Raw genomic sequence first — 12084 nt, 5'->3', positions numbered from 1 at the left:
TTTGGTTGGAGATCTTTATTTATGCATCTTAAGCCAAATGTATAACTTTGTGTATGGTTTAAAAGGTGCTGTCATTCTCTGTAACCATTTCTTGTTCTGATCATGTTGTGTGTGTAAGATTTTCAATGGTTGGAAAAAGGTTTGGGAATGAAAAAACACTCCAGCAGTCTTAGGTAGACCAGGTAGTGCATTGTGGCTTTTCTTGAATCTGGAAGTACGGTATTCTAAAGACTTTATTGATAAAGGGGCCAGGAAGTGGGAAGGGAAGTCTAATTATCATTAAAGGGTCTCTAGAACTGCTGAGTTTTGTTTTGAAGATATTTTTACCACCTAGCTGCTGTTCTTTCTCTTTTAGTTTTATACCTCTCTGGAGATGTGGTCTCCAGAACTGATGACAATAATCCAGATGTGGCCTAACTAGAGATCTGAGTCTTTAACATTCTCTTTCTGCTGGTAACGTCCCTTCCTATACCCCATATCGCTGCCTTCACCCATTGTCTGGCTGCACTGCTTGCTCATTGTCAAAGCTTAGAATAAATTTAATGGCGTGTAGATTGGGAATAATAAAGCAGTAATGTAGATACTTACCGGGTATGTAAAGGATTCAGCACCAAAGGATTAGTGTAAAATACATTTTTCCTTCTTCTCTAAACTGCATCTGGTACAGAAAATGAAGAAAAATTAAATTTGTTCTGATTTTTGGAAAATGTTCCAACTCCAATGTATGTGGGGAGCTCCTGATGGGAATTTGGGGACCAGAAATGTGTACATGAGGTATTTGGGGGTCTATTTATAAAACAATGAATCTAACATTCACTGAAACATTCCCTGGTGGAGAATCTTCAAGGTCCATGTGTTTCAATGACAGTATTTTATTCTCCACCAGGGAATGTTTCAGAAGTGTTTTAGATTTACTGCTTATAGAGCAGCTTAATGACCTTTTAATAGATCCCTTATAGTACAGTAATCGTATTATTGAACATATATTGACAGTGCCAGATGGGTAGGATCCCTAACCACTTGCTGCAAGCTGTATTAGTATATTTTCTCAGCTGACAACATTGTTTAGAAAGAAATCATCCAGATTTTTACAGCCCTTCCAATAAGCAGCCAACCAGTTTTGCACAGTTGTTATTCTTCATTATATAGCCAGACAAGTAAATAGATATTTGGTCCAATATGTGTATCAAATGTAAATGTGCCGAAGCATTCATTTCAGATCCTGTGCCACTAATAAAGGCAAAGCATTACATCACTACATGCAGTTTACAGGCTTCTTTTTGGACATTATGGGCCTCATTTAATAAAGTTCTCCAAGGCTGGAGAAGATACGCTTTCATTAGTGATCCTGGGTGATCCAACAATCCTGGAATGAATTCCTTCAAAGTTATTTGGTATTTGTTTGCAAATGTTTTGAAATCTGGCCTGGATTCATTCCAGATTTGCTGGATCACTCAGCTTCACTGAAGAAAGCGTATCTCCTCCAGCTTTATTAAATCAAATCCTATGCCTCTAGTGAGGACAATCTGTGCCTTATGACTTCCTCTAATGCTCCTTAAAATACACCTAGTGCCTATAGTATGTATTTATAACAGCACTGAATGCAAAGAAAACACACACACATTTAGGGGGCATGCATTTTATTGATAACAATCTTGCAGGGCTATATTTTGTTTATGTGCTTGAGGTTCTACTTTAAACATTATTTTTTCATGGAATTTTTTTTTCCTTTTATCCAAGTTTTTTACTTTTGGATTAGTAGAAAATGGTTAAGACACCCACAGGAAGTTTGTTAGGGATGTTCATAGTATTTCCTGTGCCAGATACACAACAAAGTGATGGGAACTCTCTACAAGTCCACTTTGTAGTAGTGGTCACCAGGACAGAACAAGAAAACAAATCGCCTTGGGGGCCCAGATAGGCAATAAGACCCCAACAAAAGCTTTGAACTCTTAAAGTAATCAAAGACATAAAATGAAGGTCCTAATCAACAGCAAAAAGATTGGGCAGAGATCTTATGCAGCAGCAAAATCTGACAAGTCATTGTCATAATTATATTTTTTTGTTTTCAATTCAATCCTTAACACAACTGTATATAGCTGTCATTCATGTCTTTACCATACTATCATTTGGATTTTGTTGGTCAATCAAATTTCCCAGTGGATAGAAAGTGATTCAAATTGTATGAAATTCTGTGTAGTAAAAACATTTGGCTTGTCTGAAAATTAGATCAGCTCAAGGCAATCAACTACTATTCGTGTTTTCAAAGCTGGGATATTGGTAGTTTGGAATGGTTTTAATCTTTATTTTTGGGATCAAAAACAGGTTGAAAGTGTTTGAAATTGCCAGAATAATGCTTGTGAGTATGGCTGGTAATATAGACTGCTTTTCCAATACTCATTTTAATTGCTTGTGCAATTTTGAAACTGCCATCTGTGCGCTTATTCCATCCTAAATGTCCTTACCTGCCATTGAAGCGGTGTTAAGCCCGATGATTTGTGGATAGCTGTTACTGGAGTGTTGTCTGCTGCAGACAAAGCTGATCTATTTTATGTTTTAGGTGTATTACCCAAACCTGGGCTGGATGTGTGTTGATGCCACCGATCCTTACAAAGGAAACTGGCTGCGCTATATAAACTGGGCTCGGTCAGCGAAGGAGCAGAACCTCTGTCCTCTGGAGATTAACAGGGCAATATATTACAAAACCCTCAAGGTAGGTGACCCCTTTATTAGAGTTTATTTTTGTTTTTCAGTGGTTGTTAGAACCTGCGATTTGGTGGATATATTAATAAGTACCAGAATTTGGGAGGATATACTCTGACTTTATTGTGTTAATATGCACCTTTGCCTAAAGCCTGACTACAGCTAAACTTTATTTTGCAGCATCCTTGCTTTCATTGCTTCTTGAGAGGCCAACCTCATTTGAGGTAGAGAGAGTCCATGTGACAAGTATGTTTCAAAATGTCTGCATTTGACTTTTTCATCCGTTCCAGCATTCCTTTAAGTGTAACAAAATGTAAAACTAGAAAATTGTCAGCAAGCAGGTTTTTTATTGCAGAATGGAAAATCCATGTCCTCCTGCAAAAAAACAAACGTATTTGCCTGTTCAAAATCTTTAATATACTGCTATGATTCTGGCGAATGCATGGACGTTATACCATCCTGGCATGGCCAATCAAGATGGCCAAAGATACCAAACTTGTAGTAGGACAGAGTAAGGATGCCAGCAGTGGAACTAATAGAGGTGAGTTTAGTAAAAAAAAAATGCAATTAAATAGGTAAGTTTATTGCAAAAGAGACATTGTCTGTCACCTCCACAAGAACCAGCAATGCAATCATAAAACATAATAAATACAATTAAATCCTATTGTGGACAGGTAAAAAAATCACATTAGAATCCCTTTTTAGCAGGGAAATTAACCTTAGATTCATACCATAAAAATCCTTGTACTTGCAAACCTGTGGCCACGCACTGTTTCTCTGCAGGTTAATGTGCTCTGGCTTTCTCAAGTTTTGTGAGATTTTGAAGAAGAAAAAGTTGTAAAGCCACTGCTGCCTCTATAAAGGATCAATAAAGATATAGCAAATTTTACATATCTCCTGCACAAAGAAAGAGTTCCTAGGCTTTCTTTTTACCTGCACAATGTAGATCATGGTGCACAGAAGGATTTGTACATAGGAATAATAAAGTGTATGTCAAGGCAAAACTTAAAAACACATTCAGTGTTTTATGCCTTTAAACATGCTGCAAGTACAGATGTGCCAGAAATATAGTATTCTCCATCCTTTCTCTTTAGCATTATGACACAACTCTGAATTGAAAAGTATGCAGTGTCAGCTCTGTCTACTTCATTTCTTAAGCATTGCAAAGAACACAGACCTCTCCTCATCTCCTCCCCACTTCCTTATCTCTAGAACCTTTCTTTGCACACTGGCTATAAATCTGCCAATAACACAATTTTAGTCCTAAAATGACAAAATCTGCTTACCTGCAAAATCTGCTTACCTGCTTAACAGGACTGCAAGACTCCTCATATGTTGTCCATAACATAAAGTACCGGTATGTGGTTTTGTTGTCAACAGAGAACAATGCATTTGGTAACCACACTGGAAGATGGCACAGGCGGCTCACAGTATTTCCAGCAAGATTATAAAGAAAATATAACAAAATTGACCAATAATGTAACAGTTGGGTTTACATACACTAATCTATATCTGTTTGCAGATGGAAAACACTATTGCCTGTAGTGGTACACATTTTAATTGTAGTTATGCACACATGGTAGAAAATAATTGTATTGTGCACAGGCTCTTAAGCTCTACACACTTTGGGTATTTTTTTAAAAATAAAAGAACAGCATCCTCCAGTCTCCTCCTCCCTTCCCAATTGACGGGTGCCGATTGAGCCAATTACCCTTGTTTGGCATTGCATTCCCCAGTGCATTGCTTGCTGGATCTAGTCCAGAAACAATTTACAGACGCTTCCCTCTGACACCCCTCCCTTTGCCAGAAGGAGAGCGTTTTCTATCTGATACACCCCCTGTGTGTACAGAGCCTTCGTATAATTATAGAGCTTTACTGTGTACTGAAAGCAAATCATTTCCAGCTCTTCCACTGCAATTGTAAGAAAAGGTAGTCTCAGCCTTGAGTCTTCTCAGCCTTGTTTTTTGTCATGTTGGAGCACCACGGATTCTTCTTTGAAACTTTCATGATTTTGGTGGTTCTGTAGGCACATTAATTTTATTTTGTATTTATATATCGCCAACATCCTCTACAGCACTTTGCACAATCCTAGTCATGATATCAGCTTTTCTCAATCCAATGTCCCCACCATAGCTATATGTTCCTAACAATAATTAAGTCTAATTATCTGCCAATCGCCACTTGGGACAATAAAAGCAAGAGGCATTAATTATAAAAATGGCAATAAGGTTGAAAATGGGGCAATCTTTTAAACTGATCACCATTTATATAAATGAAGCATACTGAAAAATGCTCAGGATTTTGCATATTATTTAAATGCACCTGGAACATATTGAGCTGATGAAAAGTAAATTGGGCTTAAAGCTTAATGATCATTCAGCTTGCAGATGAACAAAAGGAAAATTGCATTGTATCATAGTATCTTCTATTCATTTAAGACAAGTTAAAGAAGAGGAGTAGAGGCCATGGAGTAAAAGCCCAAGGGGCTGTGAAAAGGATATAAAGAAGGTAATGAAGTCTTGTAAGCGTTATCATGGAGGTATGTTCAAGTCCTGTGTGAAGTTCATGACAACTTTTACTTCCCGTGCTAGTTAATTTTTCTTTGATTGAAGCAAGGAAGACTTTGTTAATCTTTGACATAAATATCTACAAGTGGGGGTCAAAGTACAGTTTTGGCAATTAAAATACTATATTTTAACCGGCTGGTAGTAAAACATTTGTAATAGATACCATGCCAAGCCAGCCATCCCGTGTGAAGGATGAATCTGCTTCCTCAGCTGCAGTGTTTTGTACTTAGGATGCCAATCACAGCCCTTCAGCTCGCGGCTAAGAATGGTCATTCCGCAAGGTCATTTGTTCCCATCCGTATTTTATATTGCTCAAGCAAACAGCTTGGGTCGTATCATGTAACCATGTCCTGATATGCACTGTTAATTCCACTATAGCCTAAATGTCAAAAATATCATATAAAAATATACACAGATGAGCCAAAACAATAAACCCACAGAAAACTTTGACTTCCACTTTTGGTGCATCTCCAAAACGACAGGTTTTCCTGGTATGCAATACTTAGACTGTACCAAAATGGTCTATAGAAGGACAACTGGTAAGCCGTGGACAAAATGGCGGGTGCTGTGGGTGTTCAGAAAAGGGGGGCTAACCCATTTGGTCTGATAACACAGAAGAGGTGCCGTAGTGTAAATTGGAAGGAAGGTGTCAGAACATGCAACGCATTGCAGCTTGTGGTCCAAGAGGCTTCACACTAATCAAACTGCTAATGTTGGCCCCTGTCTACTGTCCAAAGTACCTATGAAGGGTACATGAACGCCACAACTAGACTATGGTCTGATCACCCACATTTTCATTTACATTGTGAATATATAGGTGTGTCTCTGCAAGATGAAGGCCAGGGGGAGGCAGTTTGACCTAAATAATCTGCTGCTAACATCTTGGTGCCAGATACCACAGGACACCTTCAGAAGTCACGTAGTGTTCATGCATTGATAGGTCAAGGTTGATTTTATGGCACAAGGGTAACGCACACAATATTAGGCAGGTGGTTTTAATGTTTCAACTGATTGCTGCATGAATCATAAATTCATGTAAAATATTCCTGGATGTTTGGTGATACCATACCTGTAATGGGACTCTGATTTTGCTTTTGGAAAATAGTAACCTCCTACCTGTGATGAAACTTTTTTTTTCAATAGACATATCATTTAAATATTGTTTGCCCTGTAAAACACATTGCCCGGTACTTTACTAGCCTGGCTGAGTTTTATTGGACACTTGAAGAGGTAATCATTGTCGGCTACTGAAAATACTGCTTGACTGGCTGTCATTCAGAAAATGTATAAAATAATATTATTTATATGTCAGTAGGCCAGGGAGGCAGGGAATAGGGTTTTAAAGCTTCACTAAGATCGCTTACTGAAAGAGACCAAAGCTGTCCTTTCTTTCATCTTGGGTTAAAGGTCATTCTTTTGTCACAATGTACTGCACTACTGTGAATGAGAGAGACTGAGAAATAAAGGAAGGGGAAGTATACATTGCTCAGATCATTTACATTCAGCTGTCATTTTCTAAGAACCTTGTACTTAGTATCTGATCAAATACTATGGGCAATATAGATTTATACAAATGGGCCCTTAGCCAGAGGACATTTCTAACTTTTTAGAATGAAATAATAGCTAGAATGTATTTTTTGTTTGCTTTTGGCACCACTGATCCTCTAGCCCTCCAGTCTTTTCTTCTAGACCTTCCATGCCCATTATAATGTTTTCTTGTAAACCTTATTTGTGTATTTTCTATATATTTGTGTGATGTTGCTACCTGCAGCTTTAAAGAGACCCTGTCACTAACCTAAACAAAGTGCAGGGTAAATTGTAGACAAATTAGGTAATTTTTAATGCTTACAAGCTTTACTTTTCCAATCCAAAAATAATTTTGCATGCAGTTGCAGTCTGACTTTAAACATATTCAAAAATTGGACTGGACAGTTCCCTAACGCAGGCCCTTGCCTCCTTGCAAATATTTGCCCTATTCTGGGCTACTTCTGGATTGTCATATTACTGACTGTCTTGGCCCAGCTCCTTCACCGTTCATCATCCTACATAAGATTTATTTGCTGTATCTGTAGCTGCTGAGGGTGTGGACTGTCACTTGAATGGAAGTTCTGTGTTTACTGGGTTTTCTGGCATCACATTCAAGATAGTGATGCCCAGCAGAAGTCTCAGGGCTTTTGGATGTCTACGCAAGAGATGTTTTCACATGGATAAAATACATTTAATGCACACACAATATTGTAAGAATTAAAAAAAAAATGGTCTGGAGACATTACATCTTTTAGTCTGGATTCACATCCAGACTACTTGGCCACTATGCAACCAACTGGCTCCCTTCTATGACTTTTCTGATACTTGAAAAATAAAGCTTGCATGCTGGTCACTGTGGCCATTGTGGGCAACACAGGCTATCCATACTCTTATTGAGCCAAACTGTGTATTAGTGGAGTAAAGCAAACAGAAATTATTTCATAACCGCATGAACTACTTTCTAGTGCTTCTACATTTTCATATGTGCCTCCTGGGTCATTTTTATTATTATTAATAAACAGGATTTTTATAGCGCCAACATATTATGCAGTGCTGTACATTAAAAAGGGGTTGTAAATGACAGACTAGTACAGACAGTGATACAGGAGGATTAAGAAAGAACTAATGTCTCTTGTATCCACACATGCACATATACCTGTCTAATTTTAAAGGTGCACCCAAAAAAGCATGCAGATTTGGTAACATTTAGTGCCAACCTAAATTATTATGCACATCAAAAAATGCATCCATGCATGATACCTCCATGTATGTACTGTGCATTGCACTAACAATATGAACCCAACCAATGTGGAGCATAGCAATAGATTCACCTAATACCCCCTCCCCAATTGTTATATTCACATTATCCCCTTCTGTTCACCCCCCACTATTTGCCCTTCCTACTTTAATGCAGTGCTGCTTGTTTCAATGACCAGTTGCCATACTTGAGCTCTCATGGGGATGGGGAGCAATTCTCACCCCTATGTAAGCCTAAAGCAAACTGACTTGGAGATTACACTGCGACCAGTAACATCACTCAGGCAGGCAAACAGATGGTAATGGCATACAGGGGGTGACAACATTTTTAGCTCTGAAGTTGGAGCTCTGGCATGTTCCCATGTTCACATTAAGTGCGTTAAGGAGCTGCAAATTTATACACGTTTGCAAACTTGTATGCACAATATATAAACTATGTATCTTTTACCACTCTCAGATATATGCCTTTTACTCTTTTACTTTATGCTCAGGAGTAGTTCACCTTAAGAACTAATAAATGTTGCCATTACAGTCCTTTCCCAAGTCTAATACAACAGTGGGCTCATGGGTGGTGATAATGAATGCTTCTTGCTTCCAGGTCTGCTCGTTACTACACAGAAGTCAGCCAGCTTGTTGAAAAGTTTCTTTGTAGCGGAGTTGATGTTCCTCCTTATTTAAAAACTACGTATGTGTATTGTGTCCCTATCATCAGAAGACAAATAGGAGGTCCCAGAACAGGGATGGTCCAGCATCTCCTTGCTTTGAGGTCCTAGGGAGACATCTGCCCATCTAATATTACACAGTATTTATATATTGCCTACATATTACACAGCGCTGTACAAAGTCCATAGTCATGTCACTGGCTGTCCCTCAAAGGAGCTTACAATCTAATGTTCCTACCATCGTCATATGTCTTTAACACAGTCTAAGGCCAATTTTGAGGGGGAAGACAGTTAATCTAATTGCATGGTTTTGGGGAGGGGAAATGTGGGAGGAAACCAGAGTAACCTGAGAAAACCCACGCAAACACCGGGAGAACCTGCAAACTCCATGCAGACAGTGTCCTGGCTGAGAATCGAACCTAGGACCCAGCACTGCAAAGGTCAGAATACGAAGCACTGAGCCACCGTGCTGTCCATCTATATCCTCACCTTCAAAAACTGACTGTGCACTTGATGCCTGAAATATCCCACCCTTTCCAGGTGCCATTGTTACCGTACTCTCCCGCTGTTTTTCTAAATTATCCTACTTGTTACTCGTGCTGTTCTCTAGAAAATCTTAGTCAAAAGTTGTTTTTCTCCATGGGATACGTTAAAGAAGAAACTTTCCGCATGTGGCCCAATTCCATCACACTAAACATAAAAGCTCTTGCATGCAGTGAGAACTTACATGCTAAGCAGTGTAAATTATTTTTGGATTGTTTAAATTCCACAATTTCTGATATCAGGGGATTCATTAATATTTTTTAATATAAATGCTACCTGGTGATTTTGCTGTTCAGGATCCACCTGGTATAAGATTACAAAACTCTGCACCCATCTCCCAATTGTTCTTCTAATCTGTCCTTACAACCTTGAAGGAGTCTACATGTGTCCAATTCAACAACATTACACAGGCATTGCTCACTGTTGTAGAAACCCACCCAGGCCATGCAGCCATCACTAGAGAACATGTAGACAGCAGGTAGCTACAAAGAGGTTGCAGGAGAACAGCAGCACTGAGATCCAAAAATATTAAAGTAACTAACATTGTAATGTTATGACAGTTTTTATAACTATGCGTCAAAATCCAAATGGGTTGTGGATGTGTTTGGGATGGGTTGCCACTTAAATGCGTTGTCCATGTGATATAACACATAATTGTTTTGACAGCACAGATATGTGTAGGGAACTACTAGAGTCTGTGCAAGAAAGGTATATTACGCAAAGTCTGAATGCTGCTGTACAGGGAATGGAAGAGGCTGATATAAATTTGGGTACTTGCATGAAAGAATATAATATATTATGAATGCAAAACTGAATTGAGTCCTTTACTGTGCAAAGATCTGCCCCCTCTAACTCATCCTGGAAGGTATTTTAATTTTTCATACATTGTACAGGAAGATTTCACTCGTCTGTATTTGCTACCAAGGTCCTTTTATAGTGTCATCATTGGATGATAGGGACCGCAGATCCAGAAGTGCAGATGGGCCAGCACTGACGTTTTTGTCTGACTTCCTGAGAGGACCCAGCGGCTAGACGGCCAATATAGCTGGTGGAAAGGAGAGGAGGGGGATTTACCATCAACCCAGAGATCAGAATTAATGAACAGAGTTATTTATATAGTTTTTACATACCCATGAGCCCTAACATTGGAGGCCCAGAAATCTATCCTCAGGTTTGAATTCTAGCTATTGTTTTATGAACAATTCTCTCTTCTGCTTTGCAAATGAGAAAACATTGAGGACTACACTTGAATGGCAACACTGTTTGTTTATACAGCCATTGTTTTTTGTTTTCTCTTGCTGATATTTGGATAATATTTCTTTGCTTGGGTTTCAGCATGATCATTTTCTCTTCTCTTAGATTTCAGTTTGTTTCTAAACCCCTGATTTATTATTTATTGTTACAAACAGAAAGGGCCCATTCTAAGTCTCCACATCTGCCTCTGGATTGGGTATTTAGTTAGATGTAGCACACACAAATTGTTACTTATTGTTTGGTATAAATGAAATTACATTTTTGTAGCTAGGTCGGCACTGCTAGGCTATGCACACATGAATGGTCGGCTCGTGTCGGATGAGAATCTGACGTGTACAGCAGCCGCCTGATGATGTGTATGGATTCGTCTTGATGGGTCCATGAAGTACATTGGTTGTTCAGTCGTTCAAAGTCAGTGGAGAAGAGCACAACAGGGTGCCGCTCGCTTGTTCTCTCCTCTCTCTATAGAACAGAATGGCACTGTGTGTACAGCGCTCATTCATCTGTCATTCCTTTTTTGAGATAATCACAAAAGATTGTTTCCAGCAACAAAAATAAGGCTAAGGCTGCGTACACACGTCAGATGATTCTCGTCTGATAATAGTCTCAGGCTAATATCGGACGAGAATCTGGTGTGAGTACAGTGCACGTCGTCCGTTGTTCTGACGACCATCCTGGTGGATCCACAGATGATGAGCGAAGGGAAGAGAGCACAGCGGGGTGCCGCTCCATCGTTCTCCCCCCTCCCCTCTCCATAGAGCAGAATGGTGCTGTATGTACAACGTTCAATCATGCATCGTGCAGTCGCAAAAGATCCTTTCCAATGACAAATATTGCACGTGTGTACCAGCTTTAGGCTTCGTACTTATGCCAGATTTTCACCTGAAATGAATAGTTGTGTTTCTCAGGTGAAAATCTGGCATTTGTACAGAGGTCCTCCAATGTTATCTATCCAGCCCCCTGGTAGAATTAAGAACCACTGCTGTATTTTTATATAAAGGAGAGCACAGTGGGGTGCTAATTGCTCCCCCCCCCCCCCCACACTTCATAGAATCAAAAGTCACTGTGTGTACTGCACTCATTCATTCATCAGCCACTGAAAATGATCATTTCCAGCGACCGAAATCTGATGTCTGTACAGGGCTATGAAGGTTAGTCACAATTTTTCTCAATCAAAAGGCGTAGGTGTCTAGATTTAGCATAGGAACAAATAAAAAGCACTCTTACAACATTAGATAAGTGTCACTGAAAAACAGTTTTTCTAGCTCTACTAGTACTCTAAATAGTACTACGTAGTTAAACAGGAAGTATCTCTAGGACAAAGATCTGCTACTGGGCATCAGGTCTACATTGAGGCTCCTACTTATATTTTCATTGCTGTAACACACGCACAATGCACACATTGGTGCAATGCGGTGCCATTTGTTTTGCATCTCAAGTGGACTGTATCACACTGCAAGACAACCCAGCATAGAGGTACAAATATCACAGGGTATTATTTTTATTATTATTAATAATAAACAGGATTTTTATAGCGCCAACATATTACGCAGCACTGTGCATTAAATAGA

At 39.2% G+C, this 12084-nt stretch overlaps 1 protein-coding gene across 3 annotated transcripts in view; it reads left to right on the top strand.

The window, feature by feature from the left end:
- The window catches only part of PRDM2 (PR/SET domain 2), a 66709-nt gene that overhangs the window by 24943 nt on the left and 29682 nt on the right, over positions 1-12084 (top strand). For 2 of the 3 annotated variants that reach the window (XM_072426082.1, XM_072426081.1), the window contains exon 5: positions 2561-2713. In XM_072426082.1, the coding sequence (XP_072282183.1) occupies positions 2561-2713 (153 nt within the window). Of the gene's footprint in view, positions 1-355; positions 454-2560; positions 2714-12084 lie in introns of all 3 variants that reach the window. The other variant, XM_072426083.1, reaches the window with a different exon arrangement.

Source organism: Pyxicephalus adspersus, chromosome 11 (genome assembly GCF_032062135.1).
Source record: "Pyxicephalus adspersus chromosome 11, UCB_Pads_2.0, whole genome shotgun sequence".
In the NCBI taxonomy this organism is placed as follows: domain Eukaryota; kingdom Metazoa; phylum Chordata; class Amphibia; order Anura; family Pyxicephalidae; genus Pyxicephalus; species Pyxicephalus adspersus.
This window is presented reverse-complemented; position numbering and strand designations above follow the sequence as displayed.